The 24,087-nt window shown below is 38.9% G+C and overlaps 1 protein-coding gene across 2 annotated transcripts in view; it reads left to right on the forward strand.

Moving 5' to 3' along the window:
- Positions 1 to 577: 577 nt before the first annotated feature.
- si:dkey-112e17.1 (uncharacterized) overlaps positions 578 to 24,087 on the forward strand; it is a 38,296-nt gene continuing 14,786 nt past the window's right edge. For both annotated transcript variants that reach the window (XM_004072854.5, XM_011479512.4), the window contains exons 1-2: positions 578 to 811; positions 19,247 to 20,178. In XM_004072854.5, coding sequence (XP_004072902.1) covers positions 731 to 811; positions 19,247 to 20,178 — 1,013 coding nt within the window. In that variant the 5' untranslated portion in view covers positions 578 to 730. The remainder of the gene's footprint in view (positions 812 to 19,246; positions 20,179 to 24,087) is intronic.

The raw sequence follows: 24,087 nt of genomic DNA on the forward strand, positions 1-24,087 counted from the left end.
TTTAAACATTGTTAAAGAAGTGTTAACTGATATCAATCAATATCCAATATTTCTAAAACTTGTGCTGTCTATTTAACTATTTATGGATGTATTTGACAATACTGATGTTATTATGTACAGTATTCCCCTATAAGACAAATGATTCAAAAAGTTAGAAAAACAAACAGCTTATGATTGCTGTAGAAAACAGTTTTGACTTTGTTGCTTTTTTGTATAAATCTGCCAAAGCTAATATTAAAAAGTATATTTTATTAAAACTATTTTGAGATTGTTCATATTTATTTTTTCAATTTTATAACAATGTGCCTAACTAGTCTAAATGTGGCAGAGTAGTATGAGGCACCAAATGTAAAATTAACTTCGTGACAACTTTACCACATTTAGACAATTCTTCCCATATGTTCTGCATTTTTATAAGGTGATTTTTTTTTCATTCAGAGAGGAAATGTAACTGTGACTAATCCCCTGCAAACTGCATATTTAAGTATACCAAATTTGGCATTTTTCTAATTTATTGAAACTGGAAAATAAAGACAAGCGTGAAAAAAAGAACAAAAACAAAATCAAAAGAGTCTGAGCAAAGTCAAGGGTCGGATTGCTCAGCTGTCCAGTCGCTTGTTCGCCCATGAGCGATGGAAGCGCGCCCCCGACACTTCAGGTGAATGAGAGAGAAGCAGAGGAGCGGGACACTGCTCTCGGCGCGTCGCACTGAAGAGGAACAATTAGGAAAATGAGTTGTATTACGTCGCTTGGGGCGCATGCTTTGATGACAACATGTCTCTTTTTCGTGGTGGGATGCGTTGCACAGAAAGTAAGTTGACATGCGTTTTGCTACGGAAATAATTCATAAGCTTTTTCATCCAGCGTTGTTCAGAGTCGTGCTCACATGCAGGGACCAAGCTACGAACTCCATTGGTAAAACTTTCAGTTAAATAGATATTTGCCTATTCGCTAGCTTCTCCCCCAAAAAACTCTCGACAAAAGTTATTTCAAGAAAATGAATACCCAAGTAGTAATTTTGGCTTCTGTCGGATGTATAAAATAAATCTTAGCTATCTTTAAATTAATTTTATAGACACTTTTGCTGACTCTTTCTAGCTAGACACAAACGGACAGTAGTGGTGACATTTAACCTGAACTCTGTCAAACATTTAGCTGTTTTTGACGTTTAAAGTTGTTTTTAAATGATAAAATTATACCCGAATACATGGAAACTCAAGTTTTCTCCTATACGAGTTTTAAAAACTGGCATTGCATATAAAGAAATCGATGCTGGAGCAGTTAGATTTTTAAGGTGCGGCTTTTCAAATTGAGTTCGGCGTCTGTCCTGCTAGCAAACTGGACAGGACAGTGCATAAAATGACTCGGGTTTCTTAAGGGGGTAAATCAGTGTTTTACCAGCTTCCGTGTTATGTCGTACATGTTGCCATTTATGTAGTTTTAAGTCAACAACTGTTAATATTAGATAATAATAAAAAAAAGAAAATATGTGAAAATAAAGATAAACCAGAGTTTAGTTTAGTTTATAACTTTTAAAGCATGTTGGGATCTTTTAAAATCTGCTTTGTTTGCTTTAAAACCCCCATGTTTAGTCATTTTTCTGTCCCTGTTTTTATACCTATAAAATTGTGACAGTTGTGACTTCTTTTCTTAAGTTTTTCCAACTCTGACCTAAATCTTCATGGGCTTCTAAGTGTTGTTTTGATGTTACAGCACCTTACAGAGTGTGAGAAAGGCACGCAGAGTCCAAACTGCAGAAATAAGAACCACATTGGACACAAGTGAGGGTTTTGCTTTACGTTTTTCTACTCATTCAGACGGTAAATCCCAGGATTTGCCCCTGGAGGAGGAGCAGCAGGAGGAAGTCACGATTTAAACTTCAGACACAAGTTGACAGTGGTGGATTCAGTTACTGCTATTCACCTGCTGTGACTTTCTTGTGTTGTAAAGTGGAAGTCTCCTGTGGGGGTTATTTAAGTCCAGGCTTTGTTTGTTTGTTGGAAGGGAATGCTGGTAGGTTGAGGTTTGAACTAGAGGTGATGCACTTAGGATAATGTGTCACTAATGTGTGAAACACACCAGAAAAATAACCACATTCCCATATTTATACTGTCATAAATTGAATCCCACGAGGCAAATCTCATAGGATTTTTCAGATTCAGAAGAGTCATCTTTGGCAGTCGACACTATTCTTAGAACTGGACTACAAAAGCGGCTTCTATATTGAATCGTCTGTGTTTCCTGCTTTAGTTCCTGTGTTTATATGGGTCCTGGCTATCCCTGTAATTATATGGCCGAGGGGGCATGGTAAATGATGGCTTTGTCCTTTGTTCCTCATTTGTATTAAGTTGATTTTTGGAACAGCATAAACAAGCTTGGAATTTATCCCCCCCCCCCCCCCCCCCGAAAAAAACTGACGCACCCATGTCCAGAATTCAGCTCTGTGGCAGAGGGAGAGTGAATCTCATCTTTGTTTTGGTTACCCCACTCTGGGTTTCAGAAAGTTCTATTTGTCATGGAGTGCAAAGACACGCATCTCTAATTGAAGTGAGTTGTGGGACAAGAGGACTAGTGAATTCATTTAATCTTCCCACGAGTTATATGACAACATATGCTCACAGTTTGTCAACAGATAAACATGCCCCAGTGTGTCAGAAAACTGCAGTGAAAATGGGAAGAGCAAGGAAAATTTCATCTAAACTTGTTAGAATTTTACACCAATGAAATGCTGCTTTTATTTTCCAGTGAAAAACGATACTTTTTCTTTTTAATAATATAAATCTGTTAAAAAAAACACAAAGGAAAGAAAATCATAAAAGTCCCCCTCCGATCCTCTTTTGATCTATTTTAAAAGCTTTCCTAGTGGTCTTTAAGTTATGATTATGCAATTTTTTTATCCAAAAATCTAAAAACGTGTAGTTTTCTAGGACATGGTTTCTGCAGACCAGCAGGAGTTCATCAGAAGTTTGTGTCTGAGTTGTGGGCAGAACTGTTGGCGTGAAGTAAGCTTGCCTCCATTCCCCATCATCAATCTATTTACACGCTCTTCCATTAGCCTACAGCCCGTGACAGCCCCAAGCGAACATTACCGACGCAACAAAAATGGGGAGCGATATTGGAGCCATCCCGCTGTGCAGTTCGATCCAGATGCCAGCCCAGATGAGGAAAACAAAGACATACATGGATCTAGTAGTGTACAAGTGAATGCATTGGAATTGAGCGGAGCAAAGCGCTTGTGTCCTGCCGATTGTAGTACCTACGTCACTGCTACAAGCTTTTTTTCAACTGCATTTTTTTCGTCTGTTGCTGATTTACAACGATTTTATTAAAGAAATACCCAGAAATGCAATTTTCTGGGTATTTCTGGGTATTTTCTGGGTGCTCCATAATGAGAATGTTAAATTAACCAAAAACAAGATTTTCATTGGAAATGTTCTATAGCGTTGGTCTTAAACATGATGGTCATTGGACTGACATAAAATTGACTCGAATTAGGTGATTTGTTTGTTTTTTTTATTCCAAAAAGGTTTTATACTTGGCTGGAGGAATATCTTGAAGATTTACACTAATGAATTCATTATTTGAGCTGGAGTTGTATTCTATTACATAAACAATGACAAAGCCAGGGTAGAAACGGCCAGTTGTAAAGCTAATCTAAATCCTTGGATGAACTGACAGATTTGGCTGAAGAGAAACATTTCTTCAACTGTGCTAGGTCATGAGTTCAGGACAAATGGAGCTGCACTTCTTTTTTGCATAGTGTATAAATATAAACACTAAAACTCAAAAAGGAAATTGAAAAATCTAGAGGGCTTTAAGTATAAATACACTGCTCCCATAGGTTTCTCACATTAGTGTAAAAAAAAAAAACCTTGATATTTAACTGACTAAATCTTTAACCAATACAATTTTCTTTTCTCCTCTTTTCTGGTGGAAACCGCTGCTTAGCTGAGGTCAGGATTCACGACAGGGTTCCAGAGTCTACCTCAAACTGCAACCGCAGCTGCAGGAGCAGGAGCTCGTTTCAGAAAATATGTTAATAGGTCTTTCTCCACAAACATGGAGGAGAGGGCTCGAGTTTGCCGGCTCTTTGGCTCACCCAGTTATGCTTATCTGTGTGAGCTCAAGGATCACAGCTGTGACAATTTACAGATGTCTACCAGTCCATGTGGATGCCAGGGAAACTTTAACCAAGACACTAGAGATGCTTTGGCTTCACTATCATTTAAGCTGTTGGTAATACTCGCTGATTTAACCAAAAGATGTAATAAAACCTGGATTTGTGGATTTTATATCTTTATAGCTGTAAGATTTTCCCTCCTGTTACGTCTTTTCTATTTTTTAGAAAAAAAAAGGAAAAGAAACAGAGTTTCAATAGTTAAATAGTTTCAATAACTAAATTCATGCCAATTTAGTCTGCTTTGATATCTGCATCAATGCAGCCTGCATCATGGAAACTAAAAAGTATTTGTGACAATATTTAAGTAAACCACAACCACTGACTTAAAAGCCTTTGATTAATTTGGAGGCACAGAGTCTCATCACACCAACAGACATGCTGTTTATAGGGCATGTGATTGGGCGTTCAAGAATGTGCTGAACGCGGGTTCTTGAACGCACCTTTAGCATATGGTGTTCACACTGGACTGGTGCTACCCAATACTAGAGCATATACTGATATTTGGAAGAGGCATAATCCAAAATGTGCAAGTGGTGCTAATCTTGCTTGAGGTTTTTCATTCACAGCTATTTTCCAAAGTATAAAAGACTTGATGTCATATAACTCCGGCTCAACACAAACCACAGTTAATAATTTCTTAATGATCAATTTTTCATTCAACAGCAGCGCGTTTTGTATGTAGAACTGGAAAACTGACTTAAAAGTTCACTAAACACTGAAACGTGCATAAACATGCATTTCCATAGACTTTTCATAGGATGTGTTTGCTTTAACATGGGTTCCCTGTGTGAACGTAGCATTAGAAGGGCTTTGCTTTGAGTTCTTGACTTTCTTCTTTCACCTTTTTACTGTTTTGTACAGTTATGGTACAGTTAGTTTTGCCACGTTGTTTAAGACTTGGTGACTGCTTAATGCTAAGCTCCTCTCATAACCTGCTGCTTCTAGAATAAAATATTTAAAGCAAAATTTGGAAAATCTTTTTTTTTATTTTTTTTATTAATAGCCCAATAGGACTTTCATGTGAAACACAGGAAAAAATGTCCCTTGCCTTTCCTTCATCTGTTCATCCCCTCATCTGTTACAGGATCCCATCTATTTTTATGGCTATTTTATTTGCTTTTATGTAAAGCGCTATACAAAAAAAAAAAAAGTTTGAGTTTGCGTTCTGTTCATACTATTTAACATCAAAGTAAGTCCTGTACAGCATTGGGAGGTTGGAGAAATGGCACTGCAGCACCAACTCATTGTCCCACCGATATTTGTGTATCACCTGCACACCCCATGCATGCAGCATTTGTGCGAGGTCAATAAGGAGCCAGTAAACGCACCTTACTGATGACTAGAGCAGTGTTTTTCAACCAGTGTGCCGCGGCACACTAGTGTGCCGTGGGAGATGGTCAAGTGTGCCGTGGAGAAATTGCCCTCATTAATCATTCACTGATCTAAAAACATTTCCCATCTCCAGGAAATCAGCTCTTTGTTCATCCAAACAGGCCCTGATAAAACACTGAGTAGTTAGGAATATGAAAGATCTTAAAATTACTTTTTCTTTGTGTTTATTTAATTCTATTAAAGACATTTTGATAAGGATTACGTTACCGCGATTTACCTGCAGCTATGACAGTTTGCGGAAAAGTCCCGTCCCTTTAACTGTCTCCACCAATCATTCTTGAAGGCTTAATCACATGTCATCAGTCTGACCAATCAGAAGTGCTTAAAGTCTTCACTTCCTTGTTCTTAATTCTGCTGATAAAGTCGCTCAGTTCTAACAGAAATACCAGCTAAAGCTCTTCTTTAGCGGTGTAGCTTTCCACAGAGTCCGGTGTCAGACCGTGAAACAAGTGGACAATACAATAAATCTCAGAGACGCCAGTCTTTCTGCAAGTTTTCGGCACTTTTCACACTACATCTCCCATGATGCATTGGCTTAAAGAGCCAGTGTCCCAGCGCACAATGAGTTGTCCTTGCGAAACGGCTTGAAACCCCAACAAACAAACAGTTTCTAAATTTTTATAATTTAACTTTCATTTCATCTCTTAGAAAAAACAGCCGCAACTTCCTGCTTTTCCGGCCACAATTATCACAAAAATACACGTGAGATTGCGGGCGGGCGGGGGGGGGGGGGGGGGGGGGGGGGGCTGTCGATCAATACAGACCATGAATTTCTGCTTTTTTTTTTTTTTTTTGGATGCTGGTGTGCCGCGGGATTTTTGTCAAGGTTAAAGTGTGCCGTGGCTCAAAAAAGGTTGAAAAACACTGGACTAGAGCATAAGGGCACTGTACGACAGGGTCATCATATGTCATTGGTGTGTGTAACTTACATGTAAGGGTTAATGGCCGACGAAGTGTGCGGTTACTACTTTTTAACGCACGCCGTGGAAGCCTGAACCGTCCGACGCGAAGCAACCGTTCGCGGTTCGTGAATCATACTTCACGAACCGCTCTTGTCTACTAGCCCTCACAGACTGGGACAACCCAAAAACCCGCACCACCTGTACGGGTCATCCCCCGTACAGCTTTATGTTACTAATTTCTAAATCAAGGATGTCCAGCCAATAATAAGCTGCAAGGGCAGAAGTGGTTGGAAAAGAAGCAGGGCAGCAGCCTTGAAGGCCGGGAGTTATCCATTTCTGCAGTAGAGCCTTTGCAGGACCTTCTCTTTACATCTTCATCAGTGATGAAGATGGGAAGTGTTGGGTTTCAGCGTCAAATGAAATGAGTTAGAATCCTTTAAACAGGATAAAAATGTTCAACATCAGTACATGGTTTGTTTCCATTAAAGTGCTTTGGAAATTGCATGGAACGTTTCTGTAAAGATGTTTTTCGTTTGCGTAGGGGTAAGCTAAAACCTTAAAAAGGATTAAATGTTTTCTTATCATCTGATAAGTCTTGCTTTATTGAAAACCATTTTAATGGATCGGTAACTGTCACCCAAATTCAAATTTTCTGAAGTAAACTTAAAAGAAAATATCAATAACATTGACCAGTTTATTGTGGTTCAGCTCTGTTGAGCTGAACACATTATTGCAAAAGCCCTCTTTTTCTTCGGCTATGTTGAGCCCAATGACTGCTTGGTGCTGCTTGCTCTGATAAATGTAGCTACATTAGTAACATTTTTCCTTTAGACTTGAGGCCTAAAATCTACCTCTTACTTCTAATCTGTATCTGCTTGAATCAGCTCAAACTTATGTTATATAGTGCTTATCAAGCATAGTGCTCCTATATTGGGTCTTACTCAGCTCATTTTGGTTCATAATAAAAGAAAACGTGTGTGAATGAAATTTTTCTTGCGTGAAATGCTGTTGTTGAAGCACAGACCAATGAGGTGGCGTTATTCGTCTCTTCTAGTAAACAGGGCTGGTGAGGATTCCTGCCCCCTTTGAGGGGCCTGCCTGCCTTTTTATGAGCCAGTTGGAGACTGTTTGTGCATGAGAGGCAATGTGTGTGTGTGTGAGAGAGAGAACACTGTGTCAGTGGAGGGCGGCTCGTGTTGCACCATTTTCACAGTGGTGTCATCAGCCTGGGTGGCTTAAAAAGAAATCCATGTTGCAGCAAGTAGAGAGGTCAGGGTGATGGGTCTGCTTTGCCAAAACGTGCCGTAGGTTGTTGTAGAACTATATATAAAAAACGGGCATTTAAAAGTTTGACCTTTTGACCATCTCAATTTAGAACCCTTGACATTTTCTAGACATTTTGCTTATTTAATAAAAAATAACTTAAATAAATTATTATTATTATTATTATTATTGGGTTATTGTTTTTTTCATAGCCACACATGCTTTTGTTGGCAAAAAAAACACATTTCTGTTAATCTATTTTAATTGTCAAATTAGATATTTCTAATTTAATTTTGCTACACATTTACTAGAGAACCATTTGAAGATGAAATGTCAAATACCATTTTCTTTATCATTTTAATTAATCGACAGAATGAGCGGTGTTAAAGAAGAAAAAGCGGTTTAGCAGATCCCTTTTTCATTTAAATTTTGAGTCAACGAATGCACAATGAAATGAAAAAGCATTTCTGGTATTGACTTTTTTTAAATTATGCTGCAGAAACACTTCCATAGGTTCATTTGAACATTGAGAAATTGAAAATTACAAAGAAAGTCAAGACATCAACTTCAAAGAATTTATATAAATTTGTTTGAGGGAAATACATATTTGATCCCCTGGTAACCATTAAGAGTTCTGGTTCACACAGACCAGTTAGACTGTGAGAAATAAGCTTAACCCTTGTGCTATCTTAGATGACCCCGCCCTTACCTTGACGTGTTATTCCTATCATGACCAAGGTGGATAAAGGTGGAAAGATTTCATGTAATCCATGGACACCAGAGAAAATCACAAATCATTGAAGAAAAAAGCTTCAGCGCACTGTCTAGTGGGTCTAGATGACCCAACTTCCAATGTTAAAGTGCCTAGGATAGCACAAGGGTTACAATAACACTCCAGGAGTTGGTTGGTGATCTCAAAGCAGCTGGGATCACAGTCACTAATAAAATTAAGCCATTTACCATGAAATCCTGAGTGAGAACCTCCTTCTCACCGCTAGACGGCTTAAAATGGGTCATGGATTTGTCATCCAACAGGATAATGACCCAAAACATAGAACCAAGCCAATCAAGGAATGGCTGAAGAAGAAAAAAAATATAGGTCATGGAGTGGCCCAGGCTGTCTCCAGACCTCAATCCTATAGAAAACCAATGAAGAAAGCTGAAGCTCAGAGTTGACAAGCGACAGCACAAGAATGATTTAGAAGTCATTTGCAAGGAAGAGTGGACCCAAATTCCTCCTGATGTGTGCAGAAACCTGCTGATCAACTACAATAAAATGTCTGTCCTCTGTGCTTGCTGGTAAGGATTTTGCTACAAAGAGTCAAGTCCTCTCAGCAAGAGGGTTCAAATATTTATTTCCCAAAATTAACTGTAAATACATTTATATTTATACACTTTTTAAAGTGGATTTTTGCATTTTTCTGGTGATTTTCTATCTCTCAATGTTCAAATGAAGCTACCATTAGGATAACAGACTGTTACTTTCTTTTTAAGTGTTCAAACCTACAAAAGCAGCAGGGGATCAAGCTACACAGTTTTTCAACAGCACACATGCATTAATATTGAAGTGGTGAATTATAATTTATCTGTTTTATAAGTGGAGTAATATATATTATAACTGCTGTATACATTTATTTAGAGTATGTCTATGAAGACTCTCATTCATCCATGTTGATTCCATCATAGTAGTAGGTTTAGGGGCTGTCATCTGGACTTAGTTTTTAAAGTTAGAAGACGTTTCACCTCTTATCCAAAAGGCTTTGTCAATTCTTTGAATTGACAACAGAATTGACAAAGCCTTTTGGATAACCGGTGAAATGTCTTCCAAGTTTAAAAACTAAGTCCAGATGACAGCCCCTAAACCTACTACTATGATTTATTTAAAGTAGGGATTTGGGATATTTTTAGTCTATTAGTTAATATTTCAATCTACTTATTAGCCAGTAGGCAACGGTGAAACCCATCAGTGAAGGTGACAGCAGTGCAGGCTAGCGCCAAGCCTTCTCCTACAAATCTGACCCTGGACAAGAGGAGGGCTTTAGTTGCTCTGGAAAACGATGAAAGCATTGTAATCCTACTGGCAGACAAAGGTAGATCCACAGTTGTCCTGGATTATAAGAACAAAGTTTTTGACCTCCTCAGTGACGCCACCACCTATACAACACTGAAGAAGGACCCCACTTCCGATGATAAAAAGAAAGTCATAGACTGCTTACAGAAGTTGGAAAAAGAAGGGGTTGTTGATCAAAGACAACACCACAGACTGTACCCTGGGGCTTACCCAAAATACACAAGGAAGGAGCCCCACTCAGATCTTTTGTCAGCAGCATTAACTCTGTGACTTAGCCAAATATCTAGCCACCATTCTGGTACCGTTGGTAGGAAACTCCCAAGACAAGGAAAGTCAAATAACTTCACCTGGATGAGGATGCAACTATGGTCTTGTATGATGTCACTTCTTTGTTGGCTTGCATCCCCCCCATAGAGGTCATCAAAACAGTGAAGAAGAGACTCTTTAGAGACTCTTTAAAACAGGACTAACCTCAAACCAGACCATTCGCAACATGTTGGAACTTTGTTCAAACACCACTTATTTCCAGTTTAGATGACATGTCTATAGACGGCAGGACTGTGCAATGAACTCTCCGGTTTCTCCCATAGTGGCCAAACCTGTACATGGAGGACTTTGAAGACAAAATACTGCATTCCTTTACTGGTACTGTTCCCAGCCACTGGTTCCACTGTGTGGACAACACCTGGGTCAAGATCAAGTCACAGGAAGTAGATGCCTTCACCAAACACATCAACTCGGTGGATAGCCTCATTAAGTTCATCGGAGAGGTTGCCAGAGAGGACTGTTTGGCATTTTTGGTTTGTGGAGTACAATTGGGAGGGAACAGAAGCCTAATGGTGGAAGTATATCGGAAATCAACACATACGGACCAATATCTACTTTTTGACTTGCACCACCCACTTCAACACAAATTGGCTGTTATTAGAACTCTGAATCACAGGGCAGAGGAAGTGCCCACGCAGGGGCCAAGAAGGAGAAATTATACGTCCAGAACGTACTGAGGGTTTGTGGATACCCCAAATGGGCCTTCACTAAAGCACAGAAGCGACCCACCTCCTATCACCACAACACTGAGGAACCAGAAACAAGAGGAAAACACACTGACATCCCATATGTGGCTGGGCTATCAGAGAAACTGAAGAGGGGCTTCCACAACGAAAACATCCCACTAAAAATCAAACCAGGGAACACCCTGAAGCAAAGACTTGTCTACACTCAGACACAAACTAAGTGACGCGGTGTATGCTGTTAAGTGTAGTCAGGAATATAACGACATGTACATTAAACCAAGCAGCCACACACAAACGCATGAGCCAACACATGGGGTCTAATTTCAGCAGACAAAAATCGGGGCCAGAGTCAAGAAAGCCATATTTGGAAATATAATAAAAGTCCTTATTAAAAAGAGGTGGTGGACTCGGACACAACCTTTCATCCATTTACAATCCTGTTTTGAAATCCCTGCCCAAACCTACCCAGCATGACAATAGGCATCTTTATCCAGTGTTGGAACCTAGAACAGAGGATGAAACTGAGCAACACAGGGGTCAACGACTCAGTCGTTGGGGGACTTTGTGGGGATTGAAATTCCATCAAGCAGGATGTATCTCTAGCAAAAACACCAGTCGGACAGAACTGAAGAATCTGCTCAGATGAGTGGCAAAACATCTTCAAACCAAAAATGTTGTCCAGTTGAATTTTTTTTAGAACTTTTGATTATATCATGACCTGCATGACTGAGAATCTACACCGGGGGTCGGCAACCTCCGGCTCTTTCATCATTATGCTGCGGCTCTCTATGGTTTAGTAAAACAACTATCAAGATTGTCGTGGTGCCTTTAACACCGTTGGGTAGTGCGAGTGGGTAGGAGGAAGAGAGCCCCTTGAACACGTGGAGGGGGCGTGTCTATCCTGTCAACTTGCTGCTATGATGACCGTATGTTGCGCTGTCTGTGTAGAACACGCTGAAAGGGGGGGTTGCACACGGGGGGAAAACAACTCGGATCTGAACAGGTAGAGAGGCGGGGGCGGGGCTTAGACTCACCGCTGATGATTCCAGACCCGCAACAAAGACAGAAAAGTCTATTCAAGGTTGTGGTGGAAAATGGACAAAAGATCAAAGGAAACATCACGCAAATAATTAAAATAAATAATTAAATAAATATCCTGACAGCATTTTGAATCAATTCAAGTATTGCCAAATGAACTATTCAATTCAATTCAGTTTTATTTGTATAGCCCGAATTCTCAACAACAGTCGTCTCAATGGTTGCCAACTATCACCTATCGCGACACATCGGCAAAACTATTTTTTCTAATACCCGTAGTGTTGCGCCTCCCTGTGCTTTTATTTCTGTAGGAAACTGATCCAATTGGCTCTTTGAGTGGTAAAGGTTGCAGACCCCTGAACTACACCAGGGGTTTGCAATATTCAGTGTATATTCAAACGATGTCTCAGACATTGTCTGAATATACACTCACTGGGCACTTTATCAGGCACAGCTGTCACACTGCCTATTAAGTTCAATTACTTAATCTTTTGCGAAGGCAAAAGGGAGACCAACCCGGTATTGGCAACGTGTACCTGATAAAGTAGCCAGTGAGTGTTCATGTTAACCTGAAAGATCAGGCCTTGTTACACAAAATGAAGTTATAAATGTAACATAATTTAGGTGCTTCTGTTATTATTGACAATTTAATCTTTGTTGAAGTTCTCTATATTTTAATCTGTCCTGCATTTTGTGTTTTGTTTTACTCTATGCACATTTTACAGGAAGATTATTAATATAATTATATATATATATATATATATATATATATATATATATATATATATATATATATATATATATATATATATATATATATATATATATATATATATATATATACATACACATAACCACATTATAACCGTTTTTATAGTGATGGAAGTTATGTAAATGGTCTTATACTGGACTAATAAAAAAGTCTCTCTAGAAATCCGGGTTGTAGGTCAAAGACGAGACATTTTACGATTTTGCTATTGGAACTGTGATGGTATCTGCGTCTGATATTAATTATTTAATAATATTGAAGTCAGTTTGCCAAAATGTGTAGTTTTGATAATCTTTTGAATTAATTTAGATGTGTGTTGTGGGTTTTGGTGATATTTATTTCTGATTTTAATAAAGATTTCACAAGTTGATTCTAACTAATATTGTTGCTTTTCCACTCAATTTCGGAATTAAATAATTGAGAGAAATAAAATAGAATAGAACTTCATTAATCTCACAAGAAGAAATTCACCTAAAAATAAAATTAGATTCATGTGAACTTTATAGATAAAAATGAATGTGTAACAGATGTTCCACATGTGTAATTCCTTTGCACTGCCATAGCGAGAGCTAAATTGTGGTGTTTTTTTTTTCTTTGTTTTGAATTAATCAAGTTTGGTGTGTTTACATGGAGGTAGTGAAGAAATGGAAAGAGACAGAGATCTATCCCTTTCCATCAGACTGTCAGAGTCAGTGCAGTTGTAATATTTTTAAATAAGCATTTGGCAAAAATACTTGGCAATCACATCCAAAAATGAACCTCAAACTAATTTTTAAAAAAAGTACTTGTGTTGTATATTATTTTTTGCTCCTTGGATTATCACATTCCAAAATGTCCTCACATTAGGGCTTCAAAATGTTCCTCAAGAAAAATGAACTAAACTGAAACTGTTGCAGAGTCCTTTTTAAAAATGGTTATTTGTAAATTATTATTTTAAACATAGTGCAACATTATCATGATTTTAAGCCTCAAAGAACATTAAGTTTATGATGGGCCTTTTCCACCTCTTTGACACTAATAAATAAAGTCAAGATTTTAAATTCTGAGATGCTTGCACGCTAAACTAGTCAACTGTTGACTGCTGCTTTCCTGTCCAGGGACCACCTATCAACAGTTCAACTGGGTCGGAATGACCTGCTTGCTCTTACGTAAACCTTTGCTTGCATCTTATTAGCATCACTTCATTAAAACTGATCCAGCCTCCCCGTTTGTGTAGTGGCTCACTACAACAGTACTGCAGGCCATTGTTTTGCCATGAGAAAAAAAGCCCCCTTGAACAATTAGTGTCCTGCCAGTGAGCGGCATGTGATGTAACAGAAATGAGATGTTCAGCATCATAAGAATGTCCCATTTCTATTCGACACTGTGGCACTTTGGAACCCTTTCATGTGTAGTCTAGCATGTGCATCCTCGGGTTTAGGGGACCTCCCAGTAGCTTCATCATGGTGGGAGAGATTAGAGTCTCATCCCTGACACAGTTCTCTGTGTTCATCATAGCTGCATAGACTACTTTGTAATAAGGTCAATTTAAAATTTTTTTTTCTGTTAATGTTTGAGTGGAAACACTTTAAAACAGATGTTTGAAAAAAGGGAAAGGTGGTGTGGGAAAAAAAAATAAGGATTTAAAACACATAAATATGGAGCAAAGAAAAGAATCTTCATGGAAGTTGGGGTCACATAAACCAGTTTTAAATTTTTTTGTTTTGTTTTACAAACGGGTTTTTTTTCAAGTCCTATCCTAAAAGTAAAAAAAATATATGTCCTGGTTCAACGTATACATGCCTCTGCCTTCCATTCTGTTTTTGAAACTCTAGTAAACTGTGGTGTGAGACTGACATACTTTTTAGATGCATTGGAGATTGGTTATTAAAGTCTCACTCCAACTATATTTGTATCTTTTGTAGAATCCTTCCTAGTGATCTTTTAATTATGATTATGCAGTTATTAGCCTAAATCAAAAAGCCTGTCATTTTTTTAATATATATTTTCTGCAGAGCGGCAGGAGTTTATCAGAAACTCTGCTCTGAGTTGTGGGTGGGACTGTTGGCGTGGAAGTATGCCTCTCCTGATATCCCATCATCCCTGTGCTTACACTCTCTCCTGTTAGCTTACAGCTTGTCACAACCCCAAGCTAACATTAGCGGTGCAACAAAAATGACAAGCAATATTGCAGCTATCCAGCAGTACAGATTTGAGCCAAATAGCAGATCAGATGAGGAAAAATAGGTTTTTAATGGGTTTATTGGTCTACAAGTGGATGCGTCGGAATGGAGCAGAGCAGGGAGACTTTTGCCCAGACATTTCAGTTCTTGCGTTACAACTGAGAGCTTTTTCAAACAGCATTTTTTTGTAATCTGTTCCTGACGATTTGAGTAAAGAAATACTCAGAAATGCAATTTTAAGCTTAATTTATTTTATATATGTCCTCCATCATGAGAAAAATGCCACGAGAACATGTTAAAAACACCAAAACCACAATTTTCATTAACCCATTTATATCTCCCATTTATATAATAAAAATTGGAAACTCTTTGCAATGTGTAAAGAACACTTGTGGTTTTTTTTTCAAATGTTTTGCCATAAATTTGTATCCAAAACACTAAAATATGACCTGAAAGTTTAAATTAACAGCATACTCTCTTAAAATACTTTGTTTTAATTTGGCACATTTATGACATTTTGAACAGCATGTACTGAAAGCAACTTTTGTGCTGTTTAAATTCTATAATCAGGAGAGAGTGACCATTACCTAAAGCTTCCTGTTTTATAAAGAAATTCCTGCTTTGTCCAGTCAACTCCAGAGTCCAATTTCAGTGACGTCTCTACCATGAAATGTTTGAATTGAACGTTTTGTTGCAAGCCTTCTTTAAACAGGACAAATACAGATGCAAATCCTAAGCCACGAGGGGATCAGCAGCTTCCTTTTTTTTGGCATCATGTGCTCCAAATTCAAACTCTTCACATCACTTCTGTGCAAGAATTGTATGTGGCTGGTTCAGATTTCATACAAATCCATAACTTATCCATTCCTTGTAGTTGTGGATGTAATCCTAGGAGCATGTCTTGCACTTTCATTCTTTGGTGAAAAGATTTTATCAAACCTCATTCAACCATTTACAGATAATTGTCCTCAACAAAGGGTACCAGTGTTTGTTAATATAATTAAGAAAATATGCGGAGTAGTAAATTGGGTAAATTGTTGCATACGTCACGACTCCTCGTTTGTTAGAAAGATTGATAAACATGTCTGTTGCCATGACACAACTTGGATTTGTTTTTTTGTGAAAATTGGTTTCCTTTTGTTGTCATGATGTGGTCACAGGCAGCTTCTGTACCCGTTTCTTCCTACACATCATTTTACTCATTTATGCTCAAAAATTCAACAGGTCTCTCTTTCCTGAAACACAAATCCATGGGCCAACTTTTACATTTTGGTAAATCAACTTCTAGGGCTGGAGCAGCAATGGAGAAGGATCTGTCTCCCCAATTTCAATGTTTGGTCAGAGAGGGGAGGGACAAAAGGTTAGAATCGGACGAGCGCAGAGAGCGGGAAGGGGTGTGACGCTGGAGGAGATCGGTGAGGTAGGGTGGGGCCAGGTTATGAAGGGCTTTGAAAGTGATGAGGAGAACTTTGAATTTGATACACTGAGCGATGGGGAGCCAGTGAAGGTTCTGAAAGACAAGCGTGATGTGTTCACGAGAGCGGCTGTGTGTGAGCAGACGGGCAGCAGAGTTCTGAATGTATTGCAGCTTATTTATTATTTTGGAGGGTGTACCATGGAGTATGCTGTTGCAATAATCTAACAGGGAGGTAATAAAGGCATGAATGAGGGTTTCAGCAGCAGCCAAGGAGAGGGATGAACGGAGGCGGGCAATGTTTTTCAGGTGGAAACAGGCAGACCGAGTGATTTTGTTAACATGTTGTTCAAATGATAGATTACTGTCAAAGAGAAACCCAAGGTTACGGATGACTGGTCACAAAGAAAGCGTGGTGTTATTGAAATTTAACTGAAAATTTGGAATGGATTTTGTGATGGTTTTGGGGCCATTTATGATTATGTCTGTCTTATCACAGTTGAGTTTGAGAAAATTGAGCTCAAGCCATGTTTGATATCAGTTGGACAGCGGGTGAGTGTGAAGTAAGTGGTGGAGCTGATGGATTTGGTGGAGATGTATAGTTGTATGTCATCAGCATAACAGTGAAAATTTAGACCACGTTGTCGGATGATGTTACCGAGGGGAATGAGGTAAAGGATGAACAGGAGTGGGCCAAGCACCGAACCTTTGGGAACACCTTGCAACAGAGGAGCTGTGGAGGATGAGCAATTGTTTCTCTTGATAAGGTAGGACTGAAGCCAGGACAGAACAGAGATGATGTTGAGACCGTTCTTGAGACGGGAGTGCCAGATGAAGTGACTGATGGTGCCAAATGCTGCAGTGAGGTCCAGGAGAATGAGGATGGAGAGCTGTCCAGTCGGAGGAGAGAAGGATGTCATTGGAGACTTTGAGCAGAGCTGTTTCAGTTCTGTGTTGTTCTCGAAAACCAGATTGAAAGGGTTCAACAGATTATTTGAGTTTAGGGGTTCACTGAGCGGTCTATGACCTTGATATTTTCCACGGGCCATCTGGGTATCCCGTACACTACAGGTTTGCCCATTTTTCACCCTCAGACAACCTGTATCTAGCTGTAAGGGGAAGTTATGACTAAGGCTTTCACCAAACAATGGGTATGTTGGAAATATTATAAACAAGTTAATATTTAATTAAACACATTTATATAAAAAAAATTTAGTAAAACCAGTCTTGCACATCTTAATTATATAAAATCAGGAATTTGACAGTAATACTCAGTAAATGATTTGCATACCGTTTGTTCTCGACATTCAGCAGTAGCCATTTGTGTTTAGGGGACTTTCCATCAGCTTTGTTTATGAAATGAATGTCTATGTTTTAGACGGATCAAACCTGAATACTGGTACTTTTTGAATTTTTTCATTAAAATAATATACAGAGCCACTGTGATGTTACCCAGAGCTTTGTCCCATGACTTTGTAATGCTTCTTTTTTTTAGTTGGAATAGGGTCGGAATAGCATTAAAATGCAGAATTAAAAGTGTATTTTTGTCAAGTCGAATTCAGTCCGATGCAAAGTTATTTTTCAAAGAAAATGGTAAAGAGTAGTCAGAGGGGGGGAGTTTTTAGATAATAGATAAATATTTATAATTTTGTGGAAAAATTTAATGACTTGGCATCTAATGAAATAATCGGTTTTTGTTTCTGCTTACTGTTGATCTAGTAACTTGTCAGTAAAATAGCAGTTGTTGTGTTGTTGTTTTTATTTCAAACACTAGCATTGCTTAAGGGGGTTTGTTTGTTACCTGTCTCGGCAGGGGTCTACTTGTCTAGAGTTCAATATTTCCACAGTTCACAATTGAGGCAAACAGGAAAGCTCATAAACACAGAGGCCCCATACAAAGGTCTGGTCTTCAGTTCTGCCATCACATCTGCCTCTGATTAGTGCCAAAGCCCCACATGCATCTCTCTGCGCCTGGGAAAAATTACCTCAGCATGTCTGAAAAAAATACCACTCTTCACTTCACCCCATTCAGGGTTATCTAGGCCACCAGCACTGGCAGAACCCAAAGCTTGATATGAAAGCACCATGTTAAAGCTGAGTAATTCATTGTCAAGAGGGTTTATGTAATTGAGCATACAGGCCACAAGATGAGTTTTTGTTGGCTTTGTCATTGAAAATACTCAGTGGCCAATTTTGAATCCTTGACCTGTATGGCATTACCCTCTTAATCCGGAAATGAGAGCATGAAGTGGAAAAACAAGAAGCTTGTATGAATAGCACCAAAATGAGTCACACCTGATGCTGCCTCTGTTGAGCTGTGAGCCATTGTTGTTTGAAGGGAGTATCAGTTGTTGCTGAAAATAAAAATATAATGGAGCATTTTTTTGTTAAAGGGGACTAAAGTTTCACTCCGTATAATTAGTAATTGTGTAGTAGTAATTGTGTTTTTGGTGTTCTTAACACATTTGTGTGGCATTTTCTGATGACGGAGAAGATATAAAAAGAAAATTAAGTCTAAAATTCCATTTCTGAGGTTTTCTTTTTTAAAATAGTTGTGAATCAGGAGCAGAGGACAAAAATGCTGTTAGAAAAAGCTTGTAGCAGTGATGTAGGTGCTACAATTGGCAGGCCATAAGCTCCCTGCTATGCTACATTTTGATGCATCCACTTCTTTTTCTTTCTCATCCAAGCTAATATTTCTGGCCATTTTTGTTGCACCGGTAATGTTAGGTTGGGGGTGTGAGGGGCTGTAAGCTAGCAGGAAAGAGTGTAAACAAAGATCTCTCAGCAATGGGAAGAGGAAGGGGGCAGGTTTGCTACCCACCAACAATCACGCCCACAACTCAAAGGTGAATTTCTAATGAACTCCTGCTGCTCTGCAGAAACTATGTTCTGGAAAATGACACGTTTTTTTTTATTTAGACTAAAACTGCATAATCATTAATAGTCCGCTGGGAATGCCAAAAAAAACAGTTCAAAAGATGATCAGTGCAGGACTTTAAGCTTAGAATCACAACTGACTTGATGTTATTCCCATTCCAGGTTTACTTTGACTGCGGTGCTAAGGTTGAAGTGGTGGATGTTCAAGGCCTCATTCTGTCCCCTGGTTTCCCCTATAACTACTCTTCTGGGACTCATTGCGTTTGGGAGTTCATTGTGCCTATTGATTACCAGCTAGTTCTGGAGATTTTTGACTTTGATGTGTTTGAAAGCCATGACTCTACAGCCAAACATTCTACTGTCTCTAAGTTTGAAGAAGCAGAGGAGGAGGTAACCTTCATTCCAGACAAAGCCTTGTCTGTTGTAGAAGAACCAGTGGATCCTCATACTCAAGGTGACATCTCAAAGGCTCAACAATCTTCCCAAGATGGGGATAGCAAGCAAGTTGTACTCCAAGAACAATCCACAAAAATGGAGATTGCCAAAGTCTTGAATTCTGCCAAAAGATCTGCAGATTCTCCCTTGAGCCAGTCTTCACAACCACCTCATTCTTTCCTCATCCAACATAGCGACACCCCTGCAGAGGACAAGGCTGTCAACTCTGCCAATCTCAGTTCTAACTCAAGCTCTATTGTGGGGGAGACCACCCTTCCTTCACCGCACTTCACTGAAACTCCAGCTGTGAGCCCCGAGACCCAACAGTCTGTGTTGGATGTCTGTCCTCATGACGTTCTCTACATCTCAGACCTCATCACTTTTTCATCAAGGTTTTGTGGGGCCAACCGACCCCCTGGCAGCCAGCTGGTTTTTGGCTCAAACCAGGCAATGATGGAGGTCATCATGGAGCTGATAACCACCACTCACTGGGGGCGGGGTTTCGCTCTTCTCTTCCACTACCATAACTTGACAGAGTCAGAGAGCAACCAACGAGCCACGTATTCGTCAGGCAGCAACGCAGACTCTGTACTGGCAGCTGTAAGCGGAGCCACTTTCTTCGTCATGATACTTACAGGTGTCCTCTGCATCATCTTCAGGTAACAAATCAGTCTAACTTTCTGTCAACTCTTTGTTCTCCTTTTGCCCCTTTAGTTCATGATATGTATGTGTAAACTATGAAATCAATAGATTTTTTTCTCCTATTATGTGTTTAAACCTTTCAAACATGTTGGCTAATGATTATTAACTCTTTAAATGCAAATTTAATTTATTTAAAATATAATAAAACACATTTACTGCCATTTCTGTGACTTTGAATTTAATGCTGGAATTGTAAAAAATCCGAGAAGTAATTGTTTTTTCAAAATCAAAATATTCACTTTTTTGTGTTGCTACATTTAACCAAATTTTACAATTTTATTTTGCAATCTTTTTAGGTCTCAACTGGTAATCTAACACACAATTCATAAATCTAAACACCTTTGCAAACTTCAACAACATGAAATTAAAGAAGAAAAATAAGTAGCACAATTAAAACACAAAATTCAATGTTTTATATGATAAACTGCAACACCGTCAAAATTGAGGAGAAAAAAAAGTAAGAAAATACTACTAAATACCTGAAGAGTACTTTAGAAAACCATTTGGTCCCGACCGAGTCAGCTTAATTTGGTCCGGATCGAGTCCTGAACCTTGAGTTTGGTCTGTATTCCGACTGCCGTCCAGCTGACTTTGCTGTTCAGGACCAAAGCTTGTAAACAAAAGCACGTGACTAATGATCTCTTCAGTCATTGGCGAGAAATTTCAAGAGCAGGGCAAAGCAACTAGAGACAGAAATTATGTAAGTCCTGGGCTTTGCAATCCTTTGCAGATAGTTCACTTATTCAGACTTTATATTTCGCTGACTAATTTTTAACAACTATATCAACATCAGGTACAACACCTTTTACTCGCTTTTTTGTTTGACACGAAGACAACTAAGAAGGTACATTGATAAGAGTTTATGACAGAGATTGTCGGGAAAACAGCGAGAACCAATGTGTATCACGTTGGGATAAAGTGTGTCACATTCATCCGTCCACATTTCAATATGTTGCTGCATCCCGTTGTTGTGGTGTTACGGCCTTTTTGTGTTAGGTGGTGTTTTAATAAAATTCGGTTAAACTACAGGGTAGCTTTTAGGTGCCGCGTAACAAGTTTTTCTGTAAAAGCATATAAAACTCGTTTTCAAAAATAAACATTCTAACAAGTAAACAGTCTGACCCTTTTTTCCTCTTTGATAACATGACAATCGTTGCTTCAGACTGAAAATTTGATCCGGATTATCGGGGAAACAAACTCTGGTCCACTTTGAGCAGACCAAATGTGTCCAGTCTGAATCCTCTCTAGAGTTAAAGATCTTTTTTGGATACAATATTGTGGCCCCCATCAGTCCTGTACTATAATGACCATATTGTTTTCACAACTTTTCAGTCTTACTTTACCCGGTGAAACTGAATTTTGGGCTTAGGTAACAACCTTCCCCCTCTCAAAAATGATGACATCACATTGGGCGAATCCGTAAAAAAAAATGAATGGGGCCAAAATATCTTAAAGGGCTAAAAAAATATACCAATACCTACATGATGGGGATATCCAAAGGAATGTTTGAAATTATTATGGGATGGCTATAGGACCTACTGCTTGGTGGCCATTTTGTTGCAAAGTGTAAATTTTGGCAATATGTTAAAAGGAAACGAGAAATCCTCACATAATCCTCACACGCGACAACGTTAAGTCAACAAACGCAACCAACGTTTCATTGACCTTTGACTTTGGGAAGAGGCTGCCATCTTGAATTTTCCTGAAAAGTCGCGTTTAATATCTTCTAGAAATTTAAACTCATGGTTTTTGGATTCACACAACACACAACTCCTTCAATTTTTAACTCTCTCATAGGGATTTCAATCGATTGCCTCTTAACTCCTCAAACATCAGTGGGAAGTTTATTGGGAAAAAATGTTGACGTTAGAAGTTGTAGCTCTTGAAAGGGGGGGCGAGGTGCGTGTAGCAGCCGCTGGGCCAGTGACACCAGGTCAAAGTGGGGCAGCAAAGGTGGGGTCGGGTAGCACCTGCTGGCCATACAATGCTGCTCGCCTTTTTTTTTTTGTGTTCACTAGTACTTGTCATACATTATGGTCGCATTTTGTCATGGAAATATGCAACACTTTACCCACCAACAGTTTAGAAGACATTTTGGCCATTACTGAGCTGGTCACCTATTTCGTTCAGAAAATGAGTAAATAATTTTGATAAGAAAATGAATTAAAAGTCAGTTTAAAGATGGTAACATACAAAAATATACATGCCTTTATGTTTTAAATGCTAGTAAAAGCTAAATGTGGGGGACACCAAATCATTCCTAGATAAAATTCATATTTCCTCATGAGTGGTAAAGCAGAACATTCAAGCATCCAAATTCACAAACTTGCACAATGTTGACTCAGCTGGAAGCCAACATTGGCAATTATTTGGCTTCCAGCTGCAAAGTGTGTGGCTTCCTTAATGTGGAGCATTCTCTGCATATATGGTGAACAATTCGAGGTGCAGCACCTGGCTTCAATTCCAGTGCATACAAACAAAAAGGCCAGCATGAAAGCAACAGGCAGGGAAAGATACCACTGCGGTTTGGTAGTTTGGCACCAAAAGCACCCAAAATGTACAATTTTTCAATCTGTTTGCCCTTTTCTTTGCTGTGGGACAGTAAAACTTAAAGCTTGTAATATTATCTGTTGATTGTTTTGCCGTTTGTCTTCAAATGGCCCCAAACCTCCTGATAGTCTACAACTTTCTGCAGGACATGCAACTCTTAACATTTCAAGAGTAGCTGTGTGTCTCCAGCCTATGAATCAGGCACCAGAACACTGCAGGTTCTCACAATTAAAAAGCTGGGAAATTAGAAACACATGCTTAGTAAAAATGAAAGCGCAATTAGCGAGAACAACCACACAAGTCATTCAGAAGCCAGGAAATGCATTAGCATGAAGCATCAAACTTAAATGAAAGCCCAGTAGCTTACTTAGTTGTTCCCTGTTAATTTAAATGAGTTCTCAAAAACTGGTTGGCAAATGGCCAGGGGATCTGGGGCAGGATCATGTAACTTTTAAGTAGCAAAGAGTTTCACTGCCATGGCCTCCTCCGATCATGAAACAGCCAGAGGTGGTTGAGAGTCGCAGCAGGGATTAGTCTTAACTCGACCAGTGGCAAGCAATGAACTCATTCATCTGTGAGATATTTAATGATCTGGTACGTGCTCAAATTTATGTGCATGCCTTACCTGAGGTCACAAAATCATAGATGAGGAAAAAATCTAAATATTTTGGGAAATACCACGGCTAAGTAATTAAATGGAATTAACTTGGAGTTTACAATAAAATTACTGAAAATGTAATTTGAAGGAAGTGACAGTTGGGGCAACCAAAATGCAGATTTAACATTTATTTTTATCAAAGATACATCCTAAGGTTAGCATTTAAACATTCCACTGGAGGAGGGTTAAACATTTTTGGGTAGTTTTTTAATTTTTTGTAATTTTTTCCTCAACTTTTGACTGCATTTGAACATGTTCCTGCACCATTACCAAGACAGGATGTACTTCAGTTGTTCACTTTTTCTCCCGAAAGGTATCAAAGTATACAAAAACGTTTTCACTTCGCATTCTTTCACACATTCTTTTTTTAAATAAAGGTTCTGGACTTTAAACAGGCTACTTGAAGCCACTTTAATTTCGGTGTAGCCATGGAGAATGCATGGAAATGTGTGGCTGTAGCACTCTCCTTTGAAATGTCACTATTAACCTTGCTGCCATCATAAAAGTGTAAACAACCTTTCTTAAGGATGTATTTTTTACAGACCACAGGTTTGTACTTTTTACAGTTAACGGTCAGGGTGTGCATCCTTGTTTTTAATATGTCACCCCCTCATACACACACACACAACCCAAAATCCCTGTCACCAGTGAAAAACAC

Source organism: Oryzias latipes, chromosome 9, assembly GCF_053564925.1.
Source record: "Oryzias latipes strain Hd-rR chromosome 9, Olatipes_Hd-rR_3.1".
NCBI classification, from domain to species: domain Eukaryota; kingdom Metazoa; phylum Chordata; class Actinopteri; order Beloniformes; family Adrianichthyidae; genus Oryzias; species Oryzias latipes.